Below are 18,881 nucleotides of genomic sequence, written 5' to 3'. Positions count from 1 at the left end.
AGCTTGCATTTTAATAGTTACATTAAGCCTAAGTATCTCCCCATACAAACAAACTGATGCACTTGCTCACACACACACACACACACACACACACACACACACACACACACACACACACACACACACACACACACACACACACACACACACACACACACACACACACAGGAAATGCACTCTAATGCCTACACTAGCCCTGATGGAATTCAGAGACAGGATAAGTACGTTGTGTGTAGCCTATGGAGCTCCTTATCGCCGCTAATTTAATTAGCATGCCTGGTCCCGGTGGCTGCCTTCTGACTGGGTGGGGACGAGGAAGAGGAGGAGGAGGAGGAGGAGGAGGAGGAGTGAAGAGGGGGAGGAGGAGGAGGAAGAGGAGGAGGAAGAGGATAAGTGTATAGAGGGGAGGAGGAGGAAGAAGAGGGAGGAGAGAGGAGTGAAGAAGAGGAGGAGAAGAAGAAGGGGGAATGAAGAAGAGGGGGAGCAAGGGGAGGAGGAGGGAAGAAGAGAAGGAGGAGAGGAGAAGGAGGAGAGGGGGAGGAGGAGTGAAAAAGAGGGGGAGGAGGAGGATAGGACAGGAAGGAGGAGCACCATAGTCATGGAAGGTGGCTGTGCATTCCCCCTCAGAGAAGCGTGTGTTATTAGTTCCTCTTTAGTTTATTTACCTGCCGATCAATGTTGTACGATGATGTACACCTGCAGACTTTGTAGAGAATAAAATAAGTATAACAAATTGGTCTCAAAAAGGAGAAGCGTATGAGGCTTTGAGGTTATGGTAGATGAAGGGTCCCCAATTCCCCGGTTCCCCGGTTCCCCAGCTCGGTCATTGCTGAGAGGCTACCTCACGCTAAGCTATTGCTGGTAGAAGGGGCGCTGAATTGCTGATTGCTGATTGCTGAGTTTGATATGAAAGACTTGGGGGTCAAAGCTGGTTCTCGGGGATTGGCATTAGCTCTCCCGCTAGCGCAGAGGAGACTTGTTAGCACGGCGCAGGCCCACGTGCGCTGAAAGACACTCTAGGCTTTCCTGATTTGACTCCGGGAAACCTTTGAGTAACACGGACAACATGGGAGCCAGGGCAGACCTGGGGTCTCCTGGCGCCTCCTTAATTAATATTTCACCCCAACACCCCCCTGACTCGACAGGACCGGTGGAGCTGGGACAGAATTCATTGATGAAAGGGAATTTTTAATAAGCATTCCAGCTAAGATAATTAGAACAGTTCTGCCATATTTCAGGAAAGAAAACTGTTTTTTTGGACACCTTGTCAAATAAATAATAAAAATGTGCTTTTGAGGTAAAAAATTAATTTGCCTTTAAATGTTAAATGTTAAGGAGGCAGCTTCCTTTAGCTGCCTCGCAGGCTGCTGTTAAATATTAGTTTTTTGACAGGGATTTTTGTTGTTCACGCTCTATACCTGCACTCTGTATAATTACAGTCAGGGGCTGTTTTAGTACTCCGCTGTACGGTTGAGAGGGACATTCCCTGCAATTTCACTTGAGCAACATAAAGACTGCGTCCTTATAGGATGTGAGTCTTCAGCGGACCGCAAATAAAGCGAGCAGCTGAACACAGAGGTGTCATCAACATGTCGCCACGCTCACAGTTGTATGTATGTGTGCCCCACACACACACACACACACACACACACACACACACACACACACACACGAGCCTGAGAGCACATTCATCCGTGCCAAATGACCTAGTTTGCCTCGCACGTCACACTCTACAACACTGACACTATCGTAATTAATGATTCATTTAATTGTCAGCTAAACAAGGAAGGCGGCTTGACTAGTTAAACCTAAAAACAATGAGAAGGATAATTGGCAGATGTAAATGCATTCTATTCCGTGCCCCAGTGCACGCCTCTTATCCTATATAATAGCATTTAGTTGAGCTAAAAGGATGAGTTATTGGCTGTGATGGAGCCAGTGATTCTCTCACTGGGGCATTCATTTACTGGGGGAACACAGAGCATGGTAATCCATAGCTACAGGTAGTGGGTACGTTGCTCACAGCAACGTACAGTAACACATAACGCACAACACACACATGACCTAGTCTCACTGCTGCGGCCCCTTCTGTCTGAGAGTGGGAGGGAGAACACATGGCTCCTTTCAAGAACCAAAACTATTATGCAATTTTTATATAAGGGTTAACATTATGACGTCAAACCTCGTTACTAAAGAGCTTCAAATTCATTAAGTGCTTTTATGCAATTTAACCTCTTTTACAAATGACAATGGATGTCTTCTGGATTTTTCTTGAAGACTTTCCTATCATTATCGGTCTAAAATTTGCAGTTTTTTGAAATGGGTTCAGTATTGTGTGAGAACGCTCTATTCCATGTTAAGAGCTGCAACGTAATCCTGCCTGGCAACATAGCCCTGTCAACATACGTCTTCTAAAACAGCTCGTTCCTGCCACTGACAACACTCCCATCGTGGTTATGAGGGTCTGACAATATGGTGTTATGGATCCCAACAGATAAATAAGACTTCTTGTGCGAGTTGTCTCGAGTTGTGGTAGGGTGGGTACAGTGAGAATGTAAGTGAGAGTTGGAGAGAGTGTAAGTGAGAGTTGTTGTCAGTTAGTGAGAGGGTGCCCGGCAAGAGTTTATTGTGTTGGAAAGACTACAGAAGGCGTAGCTAGTGTTATCTAAAATATTTAGCTGAAGGCGGGCAAAATTTCCTGCAAAAACTCAACTCCTTAGAGCGTGAGATTTCAGAGCAAGACTTCTCCTCGGGTGAGACCTGTTGATACACCATAACTAACAGACCGGCTCCATCCGAGTGTGGAGAGAGATCAGCACCATGGACAGCGGCCTGTCCCCAAAAGGCAAACACCGGGAGAAGTTGTCGACATCAGCTTTATCCAGCACACCTGCAGCACGATTGCCAATGGGGAACACCTGCCGGCCTTGAGGCAACAGGAGAGTTGTCCATCTACAGAGGCGGAGAGAACCTCTCCCCTGGATGAAGGGTTGTGGCGACTTCCCCTACTACGGTAAAAGACCTGAAGAGGAAACCACGTTTAAGAGTAGAGACGCCTCTCCGTGTACCGTCACCGTGTTGAGGTGGCGAGGTTTGTGTGTCCCTGTGAACCCGAGGGCTGTGTTGTCTGGAGTATTGTGCTCCCGGTAGGGTCTCTCATGGCAGAGTGGTCTCAGGTGAGGCGCCAGACTGAAGAACGGTTCACCGAGACCCAATGAATAAACCAGTGTAGGGAGGAGAGACCCTGCCTGGAGGAAGCCCTTGACCCCCGTCTGGAGCGACCGGGCACCTTCCCCCCCGCCCCTTTCTCCGTCCTGTGGGTCCACCACCTGCAGGAAGACCTGCTGGGGTCGGGTGCACTGCCACATGGGGGGGGCAGTGAAGGTCTGGGGCCTCTGTGGAACATCACTTCGCTGTTGGGGAAGGAGCTTGTCCGTGAGGTACAGCGCTACCAGTTAGCTCCGGCGGGGCTGACCTCTACGCACAGCCTGGGCTCTGGAACCGTTCTCCTGCCTACCGTGTCTCGACCCTGCTCCTTTGGTCGTCCACCCAGCCTCCAGGTTCACTCTCAGGAAACCCATCCCGGACCATGAAGAGTTTACATTGGACTTCCCCCCCTCCCCTTTGCCCTCACCATTTTAATAAACTTGTTACTTTTGCTCACAACTTGTCTGCTGTCTGATCTCGCAACCGAATCGACCTTGTCTCAATCAAACTGCCACAAGGGTAAAGAAAACAGTTGTATTTCTCTGTAGGAATCTTGTCCATTGCGTCGTCCGCATTAGTGCCTTCGGCGAGATGTAGGCTAACTCAGACTGAACACTCAGCAAGTCAGGCTCAGGACATGGAGAATGTGGTGACTTCTGTTCAATGTCTTTTAGAGTCAGGCTTGAGTTACCATCGTCCATACCCTATTTGACCAACAGAACCTAGTCCTCATTTAATCAATTCAATAATATTGATAAAGATATCAAGAATTGCTTTAAGCACCCAGTTTGAAGAACCAGGTGTCAAAAACACCAGGGAAAACAGTTTGTGCATGACCCGCTCTTCCCAACACCCACACATGTTGATACACCCTAGTATCACCATCACATCTATCCACATTGATCAACATTTCTCTTTGTTCAAATTTTCAGGGTTCAGGCGAATCAGGGTTCCGTGTAACTTGAGCACTTTGCCCCCAATTCCCGTGAAGTGTGATGATAGGAAACAGACTGGTCTCAGGTCTTCCTCCGTCACCCAGTCCGTGGGGCTGAGGGCGTCTGTGGACCACTAGACCCTCTGCAGCCTCTATCCCACTCAGTTTGATTATTGTACAATCAACTTTGGCACATCTGTATGGGGACTTAAAATACAATCAAGGCTCACACCCTAAGGCTGGTTCTGAGGGTTTTCAAAACTGAACAGAAATTCATTCCATGTATATTGTACAAATGTCGTACCTCAAACATTGAACTGTATGCGACTTAATTCATCCGGCCCTACTTTATGAAAGAGGAGGGCACTTTTATTCTACCGTCCGAATTCCAATTAAAACCTTGTCTCCTCCTGGTCCTCTGTTTCCCCCTTCTCCTCTCCTCCTCCTCTTCCTCCTCCTCCTCTGTTTCCCGCCTCTCCTCTCCTCCTCCTCCTCTGTTTCCCCCTTCTCCTCTCCACCCCCTCCTCCTCCTCCTCCTCCTCCTCTGTTTCCCCCTTCTCTCCTCCTCTTCCTCCTTCTCCTCCCTGTCTAGAATCAGCCTGTCAACTGCCCCTTTGGTCACTGTCAGGTGCGTCTAGCTGGCCTCTCCACTGTACAAGTGAATAGCTGCTTCCTTCCTCCATTTATCTATTTATATGTCTCCTCTTTCCCCACCAGGGGACCAGAAGACAGCTTTATTTTGTCATTTAATGCCCTGCTGCACTTTTACTGAGAGCTGTCTTTTTTTCGCGTTTTTTTTCCTTTCTGTCCCCTCCTCCGTCTCGGAGGCTCCTATTTAAGACTGCTGCTTGGATGAACAACAGCAATACCTTGCTGGCCGCTCTCCCCCTCCTCCCCCCTCCCCTTGTTTGTACTCTGGTGACAGCTAAGAGAGACAGCTGTGTTCCCGCCATATGTTCCGTTCCACCTCAACTTCTGCTCATGGCTGCGTGTTTGGGTGTGAGAGACACACACACACAAGAATGAGGACACACACACACACACACACACACACACACACACACACACACACACACACACACACACACACACACACACACACACACACACACACACACACACACACACACACACACACACACACACACACACAGAAACCCCGAGGGATGAAACCTTCCCTCCAGCCTCCACACAAACGGTGAACGTGTCCAAACTGTTAATTAGCCAATCCAGCTCTACGGGACGTCTTGGTGTGCATACGGGACATCTTGGTGTGTGTGTGTACAGGACGTCTTAGTGTGTATACGGGACTTCTTAGTGCGTGCGTACAGGATGTTTGGGTGTGTGTACACGGGACGTCTTTGTGTGTGTGTACAGGACATCTTGTTGTGTGTATACAGGACTTATTGATGTGTGTACACAGGACGTCTTTGTGTGTGTGTATAAGGTATCTTGGCTTATGTGTACAGGACGCCTTAGTGTATATATACAGGATGCCTTGGTGTGTGTATATAAGACTTCTCGGTGTGTTTTGGCAATGGCACAAGAGGTAGAGCGGGTTGACTGGTAACCAGAAGGTTGCTAGTTCGATCCCCCGAGCCAAGTGTCAAGGTGTCAAGCCACCTCACCCCGACTGCTGCTGACGAGCTGGCTGTCGCCTTTCATGGCTGACTCCGCCGTCGGTGTGTGAATGTTTGCATGATTGGGTGAAAGTTAGGCGGATATCGTGAAGGGCTTTGAGTGGCCAACGCTTCGAAAAGCGCTGTTTAAATGCAGTCCCTTTACCATTTCAGTCAAATTATCTTTTGAGGCGTCTTACACACGAATCGGTCGCTGTAGCGCCAACAAAGCCCAGGTGCAACCCCCGCTGCCCACCCCTCTCCATCTCCCCCTCTGAGCAACATGCGGGGGCCCCCTCTCCGCAGGAGGGCCGTGCGTCGGAGCTCACCGGTGCTGGATTTGATAGTCTCCTGGCCCACGGTCTGCCCCAGCAGGTCGTACTGGTTGAGGCGGGAGCTCTCGCCCTCCACCACCACCGACTCCGAGGCGTTGCGGGTCCAGGCGTACGTCACCTCCGAGATGGTGTAGGCGTCTGCAGGGCAGGAAAAGCAATCAATGCCAGACGGGGCTGGTGCCTCGGGGAGAGGGGTGGGGGGGGGGTGACGTCTGACGCTTTAATATCACGGCCGCGAGCCACACCGGCATTCTGTATCCAATTTTGCATCGCCCAGGTAATTTAATTAAGCGCAAATTATTTAAACGCCCCGAAGGAATATATATACAATTCCAGCGACTTATGTTTCCTCGCGTTAGCTGTAGAGGCATTCTCCCTCGGTGCTCGGAGCTCTCGCCCGCTAGTTACCAAGACGTTCATATTTAGTACCAATCCTATTTTAAAGAAATGCATTTTGCATAGACAAGACCACCTACATTTTGTACATAATATTTTAGTAACTAATTTCCCAGATACATACTCCGAGGACTCTTCTTATACGATGATCCGTGTCATTTAGAACGTGATCCTTCAACCACACAATTTGGAGCTGGGCTTTGGGGAAATCTTCCTAATGCTCCACATCAAGAAGAACCATATTGATTTGTATCGCTTTATCGTTACATACTATCTCCGTGGTGATGCTAGTTGACAGCACAATTTCCCCATCGACCTATAAGCTCACCCTACCTTCTCTTGGGCTTAATGTAAAATAAACTACAATAACACCGGCACACTCTCCAGATGCGTTTGTTGCTGGGGTCATGAGTTTCTGGCGAGGGGAAACACTTTTTCAGTTTCACTTAGGGTCGACATTGGTCATCGAAATGCACTTACAGCTGCCGAATTTCAGAGGGCAGGAATGGAAGTCCATGGGAAAGTCCTCCAGGTGCATTGGGCACTCCGCATGTACCGTTAACCTGTTTCCAATCACACACACGCACACACACACACACGCGCACACACACACACACACACACACACACGCGCGCGCAGGCATGGACCCCCCCCCCCCCACACACACACACATAAACACAAATGTAATCCAATCACACCCGCAAACGTAAACATGTGCACGCAGGCCCAACTCCCACACAGACACACAGATACATATAAAAACACAATCAATCAGGCATGACCCACACACACACACACACACACACACACACACACACACACACACACACACACACACACACACACACACACACACACACACACACACACACACACACACACACACACACACACACACACACAGAATGAACTGTAGTCAGCAGTAGCAAGGTAAACAAGGTGAGTGCTGATAATATTTGATCTCAGATCAGATAGCGCAGCGTCTCGATGATAAGGAGATGCATTCTAAGCTTTTCAATATCGTATGCAAGCCTTGTTGGCCAAACTCCAACCTGCACGCCATCGACTTGGTAATCTGTTTCATATTACAATTGATTCACGTGAAATTAAACGCTCGGCCGGAGCACAACCTCTGCAGACCTTATGACCTGCAGATCAATGCTGGGGTCACGCCCGATGGGAGGTGCAACGCTCTGTGGAATATATGGACCTTCTATTCTTTACGTTTACCGTTAGAGTATATGTTCAGTTGGGCGAGGTCTGATCGAAGGTAAGACCTAGCCGGTGGGAGGAAGGAAGAGATCAACTATCCCCTCGGATGAATCAAGGACTCAAATCCGAATCAAAAGGGTAGTGGAGTGTTTGATTGAAGGAAAGTCTGTGGATGTAGGCTCAGGTATTTTGTGGATCATTTGTATGTTTTTCCCTTTTACATTTTGCTTTTATTCAAAGCAACATACAACGGATCATACACACACCGACGGCGGAGTCAACCACGCAAGGAGACAGCCCGATGGTCAGCATTAGATGTCTTGCTCAGGGACACCACGGCACTCAGCTAGGAGGAGCCGGGGATCGAAGCCTCAACCTTCCGGGTACCAGCCAACCCTGCTCCACCTCCCGAGCCCACCCCCCTGGCCCTCCGGGCCTCACCTCATGGTGTACAGCAGCGTGCCGTCCTCCTGGATACGCAGCAGCTTGTTGGGCATGGTCATGTTGTGCGCCACCGACTTCTTGCCGTTGTGGAAGAAGGTGTCGGGCGTCCAGATCTTGCTCGCCATCAGGTTGTTGAGGCGCAGGATGTTCATCGGCCCGTCGAACCTCAGCCGCTCGTCCTTCCAGCTCTGCCTGAAGAACACGTCGATGGTGTACTCCTGAGGGGGAGAGAGGGTTCACTCGACCAGGCTTCCCTTTCCCGGGCCACGTTGACCAGCTCTGATTGGGGGATCCCAGGCCAGTGTGAAGATATAAACTCTTCACCTAGTCCTGGGTCTTCCCCGAGGTCTCCTCCCCACTGGGCGGGCCTGGAACACCTCGCAAGGGAGGCACCCAGTGGGCCTCCTTACCAGATGAACCCCCTCAACTGACTCCTTTCTAAGCAGAGGAGCAGCGGCTCTACTCCAAGTTCCTCAAGGATGACTGAGCTTCTCACCTCTACGGGAGACGCACGCCACCCTCCAAAAGGATATATATTCACTCTTATTGTAGGTCTTTGTCTTCATGACCACTTGGTGTTGGATGGACTATGATGGACTCAATTTGAGAGAGAGTCTCCTTTTTGAGCAGGTCTCCCTCTTCTGCCAATCAATCGTAGTTCATTACAGGCTGCCTTTACAGAGGGACGACACACTAAAACTAAGCTCTCAAACGACATACAACCGCCACTGTCACACCGTTAAAAAAAATTAAGGTGACAAATCAGTAACCTGTATTGTGGGGGTTGATTTATCTGATTGTTTAAGCGATAAATCTACACGGGTCGTTATTCAGTCATTTTTCTAGGGTTAGGATCATTTATGGTTCTGGTGCATCTGGGTTTGTCTGGGTTTAGGAGTGCAGTGGGGACTTGTAGTCAACCCCCCCACACTGCCTGACCTACAATCCCTCACGCAGTCTAAAGAAACCCAGCACTCAGCCAGAGCTCGAGGGCATAAAGCCAATGCACTGTAAAGTCTGTGCGTGTGTCTGTGGGCGTGAGGCACGTGAGCACAAAAGAGAGCGAGGCTGGATGAGAGGACGGGAGACGACATGCGTGCGAGGGAGACAGACAGGAGAAGAGAGAGCAGGAGGGTCCCTCAGCTGCTAATTCAGAGGAGAATGTCTGGCTGCTCTATATTCCCAACATGCATCTGGTCCGGTCTCTGCTACCAGAGAACCTACTGCTTGTTGTTCTTACCCTGAGCTCCAGCCGCTAGTCAAGTCAAACCAGAACCGCTTAAGAGTTCTGCAGCCACCCAAACCAGTCCTCTAAACGGGCTTCAAGGAGGTGATCCGATGAATCAGGGGCCAGGAGGTGAACACGTGTATCCTGCATGTTTTTTTGTTTTTTTCTCTTCAACGTATCCTCTCCGACATTTTCAAAACGCGGGTCTTTAACAAACACATCAGTCTCAGACCGCGACTCATCACCGTGGCTAAAATCAATGTGACTGATGCATACATGACCTGGGCTCCGTTGTCATCTACTATGTGTGTGAGCATCGTCTCCAGAGAAGAGCTAGCATGTTGCTCTGATGTTTCCTCCTCTAGCGAGCCCGCCACTATGCGTGGCAGCGGTCTCCTTCATGATTTAGACACCATGGCACTTGGAGCGTTGCAAGCAGCCATTCTAATGACAAGGATGACATCAATACCCTGATCAATCGTTAAATAACGTGATAAATGGTTCCTCTGGGACGTTCCTTAAGGTGTCCGCGCAAGGTGGTGAATGCAGAGGGGTGGATTGGTGCGATGTGCAGGGCTAGATATTGGATTCCAACAGAGGGATCGGCCAGATTGCTTGTGAACGGCAAGGCATCCAACATGGGGATAATAAGCGACACAACTAGAAAATGAGGAGACAGAGGGATATTACGTGAAACATGGATGACAGTCCTAGTCTTACCATGTCTGTGTCTGAGACCGGTCCAAAACTGGTGACGTAGATGTTTGTTTTGACCTCCGTCACACGATCTGTACAGAAAACAACAAAATGGAGGTTTCAAAACCATAGACAGGTTAGGGAAAAATATGAAGTAGTATTTGCTTTGGATCATCACAGCTTTGTGGCTCAATTGAATGAATCATATTTGAAAGTGTGCACAGCATCAACTGTATGTACTGCAGAAATAAATGAAAGCTCTGGTTCACACTCTGTACCAAATTATTGCCGACCCCCTTATTTTTGAACGGGAGCCATCATTCCAAGCGAGTAGATCCTCAAGGCATCCCCCCCTGAACTCACGCTGCTCTCTGATAGGCTCAGCGCTTCTGGGGTACAGCATCCTCCAACACCATCCCCCCCCCCCCCCCCCGCCTCAGCCGCTCACTCTTCAGTATTCCCTCAATAATTGCTGAGGCTGTATCTCTTCTGCTTGGCCTCCTCAGAAAGCTTTCACTGTGTTTTACTTCATGTTTTTATTTAATTATTAAGGGTGCTCTGAAGAGATCATGGCTCCAAAGTGCTCTCCTCCAAAGCCACTCGCATTCCCACAAACCCAAACGCATAATTGATACGCTGCCTTATTCATGAGTATGTGTAAACCAGGGGGCGGGGCCGGGCGGGCCGAGGCCGGCCGACCCGGTTTGTGATCCATTTAGCCGCGCGCTGGGCTGCATGCATGTATAACGCGGCGGCCCCTTTTAAACTCATGCTGTAAATCTTGTCTGGCGCACGGACCGTGCGGAGCCGGTGGGGGAGGCGCCGCACGCTGTAACTGCGACTGTGAGCGGCTCTACGGCACGGGACTGATGTATTTTTTAAGAGAGGAGACGGAGCAGCTTGTGCGCGAAGCAGTTGCTTTGTAGGACATACATTGGAACACGACATGTGTGACAACCCGCGTAAAACATGATGGAGGCTTCACGGAATTACAACAGAAGCAGTGTGCAGGGGAATCACGTACACATACATGTACATACATACATCCACGAACATAGTTTATCATGTTTAAAACACACATACATACACAAACAGAGTGTATCAGGATTAAAACACACATACATACATGCATACACACAAACATACATAAAAACAGTGCTTCATGTTTAAAACACACACACACATTCATACACAGTGCATCGCGTCTAAAACACACACACACACACACACACACACACACACACACACACACACACACACACACACACACACACACACACACACACACACACACACACACACACACAAAGTGTTGCATGTTTAAAACACACATACACACACAAACAAAGTGCATCATGATTAAATAACAAATACACACATACATATATACATACATAAGCCTACTAGGGGTGTGAATAACTCCAATTTTGCATGGTCGAATAATCAGTGGGTGGTATGAACGAATAGGCCTAATCGATTATTCGATGTGTGCCGACATTCACAAAGGCAGTCATAGATCATCGGCAACGCAAAAAAACAACTAGGCCTACCTGCTAAGTTGTTCCTGTCAAATTGTCTGTTGTGAAAAATGCATTCAACTGTAATCAGAAAACGCGGTTATATGCTATAGACCCTATAGTATCTGTGGTATAAGGCTGGGACGAATTTCCAATTATAAATATGTACACTATGGGCCCTATTATAACGGTCTGAAACGCAAGTGAGAAGCAAGTAGCTTTGTGGGCGGTCCTATGGCGATGTCGCTAGTTTACCGGCGCGAAAAATGACTCTTATATCTAAATCTATATCAATATCTAAAAAGGGTTGGTCTAAAGTAGCCTAATTAACCGTGGGTGTGGTTTGGGCGTAACGTGGCATAAACCAATGAGAGGGCCAGCTCCCATCCCCTTTAAGGGCCATGAGCGCATTTGAATCTGACAAGTTGATAATTTGACAGCGCGTCTGCAGTCTCCGATGAGACAGATGCACATGAATTTCAAACTTCAAATGGCTCAGTTTATGGCCAAATAAAATGGCCTAATTCACACATGGAATAAGGTTTTCTTCCACAATACCGAGTCTGTTAAAACAATGTTTTTCACGATCAAATACTCATCAATCCTAAAAGTTATGGGCATGTACACGATGTCTGTGTCCAGAAAGCTGAGTTTTCTGTACGGTGTTTGCAGATGCATTGATTTAAAAGTACAACTTATTACCGCTGTATCAGCTGCTCTTTCCCAAATAATTTCCCAAGAATGTGTGGCTAGGTAGATGAGGGAAGCAAAGTGTATGCGCGAGGTGCACAAGCAACATTTTGCTCCCTTAAAATAGCATCCGAACAACGCGCCACTGACTTTAAACCAGGTATTTCCTGGTTTGTGGCGCAAGTGGTTTCTGAAACTGCAAAATAGCACCAGGGAACATTTGCGCCTGAACACGCCTCCTCCTTTCGCCGAACCGCCCCTTGGAGCGCACGATCAATCCCTAATTTACAGAAGCGTGGTGCAGGAGGGGAAAGAACGCTCTGCGCCAGTTGCCAACTAGCAACGACACATGCGCCAGTGATTAAGTAAATTGCGCCGGATGCAAGATGGGGCCCTTTATGTTGAAAGTTTAGACCGTCGCGAATTCCATTGAAAAGAATGGCGCGGTGATGTGATGTTTTAAACACTGCATTGTGTTTAAAACACACTCGGCATCATCACACGGGTTGATACAGGTTAGTCCTCAAACCCCTCTTTTGGATCACACAGTGAGTGTTGATGTGGTCGTCGACGTGAGCTGCAGCCCGCAGTGCGGCCGAAACCAGAACAAGGTCAACAAGAACCGATACTTAGACGCTGCAGAAACTATAGAGCCCTCCAGGCCATCCGCCTTCCATCCACTGGCCTGCACACTCACGGCCAACTCCAGAACACTTAGAGGAGCGGACCAGCAGGGGAGAGGCTCTCAGGGGAATTCATGGCTCTCTTTAGAAAGAGGATCCAGAGTGCATTAAGAGCCGGGGATGGACTCGGTATTTATAGGAACACGGAAAAACTGAATACTGAAAGTTCAGTTCTTCATGGTCGTCGACGGCAGGACATGAGGTCTGAACGCTGGCCTTCTAACGTGTGCACCATTTGTCAGAGGAAACCTGTCCGTGTTTCACTACATCCCCACTTTTAATTGGGATTAGCAGAGACGGAAGACAACAGCAGTGTGTGTGTGTGTGTGTGTGTGTGTGTGTGTGTGTGTGTGTGTGTGTGTGTGTGTGTGTGTGTGTGTGTGTGTGTGTGTGTGTGTTGTAGCTTGCGACCGGCTGTTGGGACCCCAGTGGCAGCCATTGAGGTGCCTGTTTTTATTAATTTAATAAGTAGAGAACACACCGACACGCCTTTTGTAATTGGCACCAGTCCTGTCGGCACAGAGCTAAAGGGATCCAAGACATCTGGTCATAGACATGCTTGCATTGTTGTTGCACGCACCAGCGATGTCACCGATGTGATCAAGCCCCGTTGTGAATCCTAAAATAAGATAAAACATGCATTTGATAGGAGCTGCATCTGAAGTTAGTGTACGTGGAGCCTTAATGTGTACGCTCCTCTTCCTGCTGCTCTGAGTCAAGCTGCTCTGTCAGGAGAGGCAGAGGCACGCTTCATGCACAGCCCCACGTCTATCTCAGGCATGACGCACCGACTTCAGGGTTACCTCAGTACAGTTTGGACTTGTAGTTTGATCTTTAAATAGCATTTGTTTCTGCACTATGTTTTAGGGTGCTTAACATATTAGTTGTTATTTTATTAACGATACAAATTTGAAATATGTGTTGTTTTCAATAAACATTCTTGAGAATAAATAAGAAAGTCTACAATATTTCTTTTTTGGATTTATGGTGTAGGTGTAAGAAAGAAAGAAAGAAAGAAAGAAAGAAAGAAAGAAAGAAAGAAAGAAGGAAAGAGGGAGGAGAAGTGCTCTGAAAGCTTGTTCATGGCAGCGAGAGTCTCAGTGACGTGACTTGTACCAAATGGTCCGGTACACATTGCTGCCTTGGAGATTGGCTCGCTTGCACGCAACGAAGAAACTGCCATTGGTTTTAAAACAAAGAGGCATTTTGATACTCAGCGTTTTAGTCTAAACAAAGGAGGAGAGGGCATAGCTAGAAGAATGTCAAAAGGGCAAGAATATTTCATTATCCTTTTTATTACCCAAGTTTGTGATTTTAGTTTTCTGTAAATTCTCGGGCCATTTGGTCAGAGATTGTTTTTTAGTCCCTCTACGTAATTCTGCGTGGGAGGGTTGTGTCATTGACAGAACACATTTTCATTAGTCATTGAACACAGAACGCAAGCATTCACATGGGAAAGAGAAATAATCATGGTTAAATGGAGAATACATAATATAGGGACATTTCTACGCTTTTTCCAAATATTTAATAACGCTTAACAATATCTATACCGAAATGCATCCTGGTTTAAAAAAATACAAATTGGCACTTTATTTGTATTCTTTTTGATATCACTTGGTGATTTAACCGGTGGCATTGTTTGTGATTGAACGGATTGAACGCACCGATGTCGCTGACAAGTGAATCAAGCTCTTTGATTGGCAGCCACCCTGCGTTATTAAGCAGGGTTTCAGTGGAGCCTGTGTGGCCGGCTGCTAACTATTTGGCTCCGCATCCCGGGTGTTGATTTAAAACACTGCAGAAGAGTAATACAGGAGCTTGCCAGTCCCCAAGGTACAGCAGGGGCAGGAGTCTAGTGGTATCAAACAGAGGTTTCCCCCTTCCCCCTCCCTGCTCCCTCACTTTGACTTCAATTTGCTGTTGAAGTCATTTCTCTTGTCACTGCTGTCATTTTTTTCCTTTCTCTCTACAACAAAATGAATACAAATGAATGCAGGGGCTAAAATAAATCACATGCAGTGCAGTTTCCAGTGCAGGTCCTTGGTGGCCCTGGTGTGATTGTAGACAGTAATAACTCAACATATATACAGCATGCTGTTCATGTACAGTCCTGTCGCTGTCTGAAAACACTGCCTTCAGGGCTGGTGTCAGAAACCAAGAATAGAACCACCCCCCCCCTCCAATACCACGTAGCCCCCACACCACACGGCATCTTGTGGGCTGGGCTGATGGCCATGCACATTTCCATCTCAGATGGCCCCAAAGCCTGTCAGGGGAGCATGGGCTTTTGGGGGGAGAGGAGGAGCTATGAGATGTTCTACTGCCCTCCACTCTGCACTGAAGACCAGAGTAATGTCAGCTGCTTCTGTCAAATCCTCTCCACATTTTGCTGTCATTTTTTATATTATCGTGTTATATGGTTTTTAGTTAATAAATAAATGAATTGGAAGCTCATGTATTTCTCTTCTGTAGTGTTTTTAATGTTCTTACAATACCATGCGATTGCATTCACTCTGAGCATGGGTGGCCCCGAGAGGGAATCGAACCCCTTACCCTGTTAAAGGAGAACTTCAGGATTCCTCTACCTTCACCCTATTTTCTGATCATTTGAGGTCAAACAGACTAATGCAGACCTTTTTTTTTTTTTTTTTTTCATTTGTACAGTATTGAGCAAGAGCACTGGAGCCACAACCAGCGAAAAAGGTCTGCAATGTATCCTTTGGGGCGATAGCAACCCACCAATGGACCTCCTCTAAAAGGGCTTGTTTCTACCACTCACAAGTCTGGATTATATCAAATCATTATGGAAATGGATCCGTCTTTTATGACTCAATTTAAGTTTCTTGCGACTGACTTGAGTCGTTGCAGCTAGAGAACGGAGGAAACATGAACAGATGGAGGGCAGAGGGAGTACAGAAGTTGTAGCTTAGTTTTGTCTCAAAGCTTAAAAGGTAAGGCTCAAAATTGTTGTCCTCATTAGTCTCTTAGACCTCAAGTGATCAGAGAATAGGTTCCAGGTTGATGAACCTCGAAATCCTCCTTTGACTGCAAAGGCTCCAACCATTGAGCTATAAGACCGACGAATCTTGTGTGCATTTCCCCAGTTATCTCTATGTCAATGAACATGTGACAGACCAGCACCCATGAAACACATTATGGCCTTATTGCGGTATCTCGGTCCTATCGTCTCCTGAGCTGTTCCCACGGGTCAATATCAGAGGGGATTTAGGGAGGATTCAAAAGTGGTAAAGAGAGAGAGCAGACACAGCAACTAAGCAACCCCAAAAAGGCTTCTCATTCAAAATTTTACATTTAGAGCGTTTAGCAGATGCTTTTATCCAAAGGGACTTAAAATAAGTACATTTGTCAGAAGAAGGAGAAACAACTATATATCGCTGTCGGTACAGTAAGGATGTTCATTGAACCAAGTGGCAAGCACTAACCATTGCTAGGTTAACCCATTCCCTGCACAACAGAGACAGCAAGGATAAGATGCTAGACAACTTAGTACTATTTTTTAAGTGCCATGAGGTACAACATACAATAGGTACGTAATTCTCTGCTTCCTCCTCTGTTTCTCCACCATTGAAAAGGGTTGAACTTCAGGCACCTGGGATTGACAATGAAGAAGGATGATGGCCCAAACTGATCTGGAAGAGATCGAACCAGGGTCACTGCGATCAGGACTAAGCCTGAATGCCGTAATGATTGAAGACTATCACAGCAGTCTTCAATCTAAACGCTCTCGTACAGAGGCAGGTGCAGTCGACTCAGGCACATACTCTCACCGTGCATTCCCCTCGCTAATAGCTGACGGATGGCCATGTCATTTCTAACTAATTGCATTCAAATAATCGTTCTCGAATCTGAACTATTTCACCTTCAAATATGGTTAACCGTGCTACACAAATTAAGATATCGTAACATGTGAATCATCGGGCAGTGAGGTGAGAAATGTCCAGAGATAATGTGATGAGCCAAGGAAGACATGAATATCAGCCATGTGGAAGTTAGCGGTTTAATAATAACAGCGCAAACGCCCCCTCATCACTCTGGTGGACAAAAACCCCTTAGCTTGTGATTGGTTATTCGCAGGTCGATTAGTCTCCCTGGAGACTCCCTAAGTTCAGGGGAGCCAATCACCTCCCTCATGAATATTGAATTAGACACAATGGCAGTTAGGAGGTAACCTTCAGCACCTAGAGAATAACCGTGTGTGTGTGTGCGTGCGTGCGTGCGTGCGTGCGTGCGTGCGTGCGTGCGTGCGTGCGTGCGTGCGTGCGTGCGTGTTTTAAGAAATTTGCCAACCACATCCGATAGAGAAAAAATAGCGGTTTAAAAAGTAGTCGCACACTAGAACGACTAAATATACTGACTGTGGTACAATGTGATGTAAACATGGATGATTCCTTCGTACAGGATGGGGGGGGGGGGATGCAGACTCGGGTCGCAGCCATAAAAAGGTCTATAACCATCATCTATCAATATTCACTTTATTGTCGTTACCTCACTGTATTTCTAGGTCAATTGTTTGTTTTCCTTGCAGGAAATATGATGAAGATAAAGAATGCAATCAACGAAACAATGAACAAGAACAGAGTATTGGATATGGTTTGTGGCTCCCTAAAAAGTTTGTACCTCACTTCCAACTTCCTCACTCCTCCATCTCAAGCTCTTCTCTCCTCCCCCGCCCCCCAGTCCATTGACACCAGCAAATGCTCATCTCTTAACACAGCAGCGGAGGGGCGGGTTTGAAGTCTGTTTCATCCTCCTTGAAATATTAACGCTCCGACTCAGATCCAAGGTACAGCGCCACCTCTGGTTAAACACGGGACTTCACTTTCTCATTTTCTCATTGGCTCTGGAGTACTACGTATATTTACCAATATCAATGGTTTGTACCCTCTCCGAAATGAAAGCATTGACTTTTGAGGACATTTTGCCAGTGAACTTGACTCACCACCGAGTCCGGGCCGCAGACGGTTGTCGTAGCCGTCCAGCAGTCTGTCGAGTATTCTTGTGAACAGTGTGATGTTGTTTTTGAAGGCCTCAGCTGCAGAGTCACCCTGCACTGGCCTGGATGACACAATTCAGGGGGACAACGTTACTCTCACGCTGTCACACGGGGTGACTGCGTTACTGTCACACAGGGTCACTGCGTTCCTCTCACACAGGTGGACAACGTTACTCTCACACAGGGGGATAACGTTACTCTCACACAGGGGGACACCGTTATTCTCACACAGGGGGACAACGTTACTCTCACACAGGGGGACAACGTTACTCTCACACAGGGGTACAACGTTACTCTCACACAGGGGGACAACGTTACTCTCACACAGGGTGACAACGTTACTCTCACAAAGGGGGACAACGTTACTCTCACACAGGGGGACAACGTTACTCTCACACATGGCTCCTCTCAATACATACGCACACACACAAACTAGATCGACTTGCGCTTCCTGTTTTCTTTGCAGAGAAAAAGGGTTATGAACACAAGCGGGGAGCCCCGAGTTGCGTGTGCAAATATAGACACACGCACAATCGCACATTCGCGCGCGCGCACACACACACACACACACACACACACACACACACACACACACACACACACACACACACACACACACACACACACACACACACACACACACACACACACACACACACACACACACACACGAGCGCGCACGCATGTGGACACGCGCACACGGAACTCTCTTCCATATGGATGACCCAGTTAAAGCAACAACATTCGCGCGCCATCTGATCTCGGCGCCAGAACACAATTGAGTATGCAAATGTAATCAGAGCTGCGGATCCGTGGTAAATGCAGGCTGGCCCGGTTCGTGTACAGCATCATATTGCCGCGGACAGCCTCTTGCCATTCATCCGCCTGCTTAATGCAATGTGGGAT

At 47.7% G+C, this 18,881-nt stretch overlaps 1 protein-coding gene across 1 annotated transcript in view; it reads right to left on the bottom strand.

Moving 5' to 3' along the window:
- gabra2b (gamma-aminobutyric acid type A receptor subunit alpha2b) overlaps positions 1 to 18,881 on the bottom strand; it is a 30,142-nt gene that overhangs the window by 9,946 nt on the left and 1,315 nt on the right. Inside the window, exons 3-7 of the mRNA XM_030369186.1 lie at positions 17,922 to 18,037; positions 10,096 to 10,163; positions 8,145 to 8,365; positions 6,972 to 7,054; positions 6,090 to 6,233 (exon numbers count right to left, since the gene is read on the bottom strand). Of these exons, the coding sequence (XP_030225046.1) occupies positions 6,090 to 6,233; positions 6,972 to 7,054; positions 8,145 to 8,365; positions 10,096 to 10,163; positions 17,922 to 18,037 (632 nt within the window). The remainder of the gene's footprint in view (positions 1 to 6,089; positions 6,234 to 6,971; positions 7,055 to 8,144; positions 8,366 to 10,095; positions 10,164 to 17,921; positions 18,038 to 18,881) is intronic.

Source organism: Gadus morhua, chromosome 10, assembly GCF_902167405.1.
Source record: "Gadus morhua chromosome 10, gadMor3.0, whole genome shotgun sequence".
In the NCBI taxonomy this organism is placed as follows: Eukaryota; Metazoa; Chordata; class Actinopteri; order Gadiformes; family Gadidae; genus Gadus; species Gadus morhua.
Note: the sequence above shows the minus strand (reverse complement) of the source record. Positions and strands in the feature narration are given on the sequence as shown.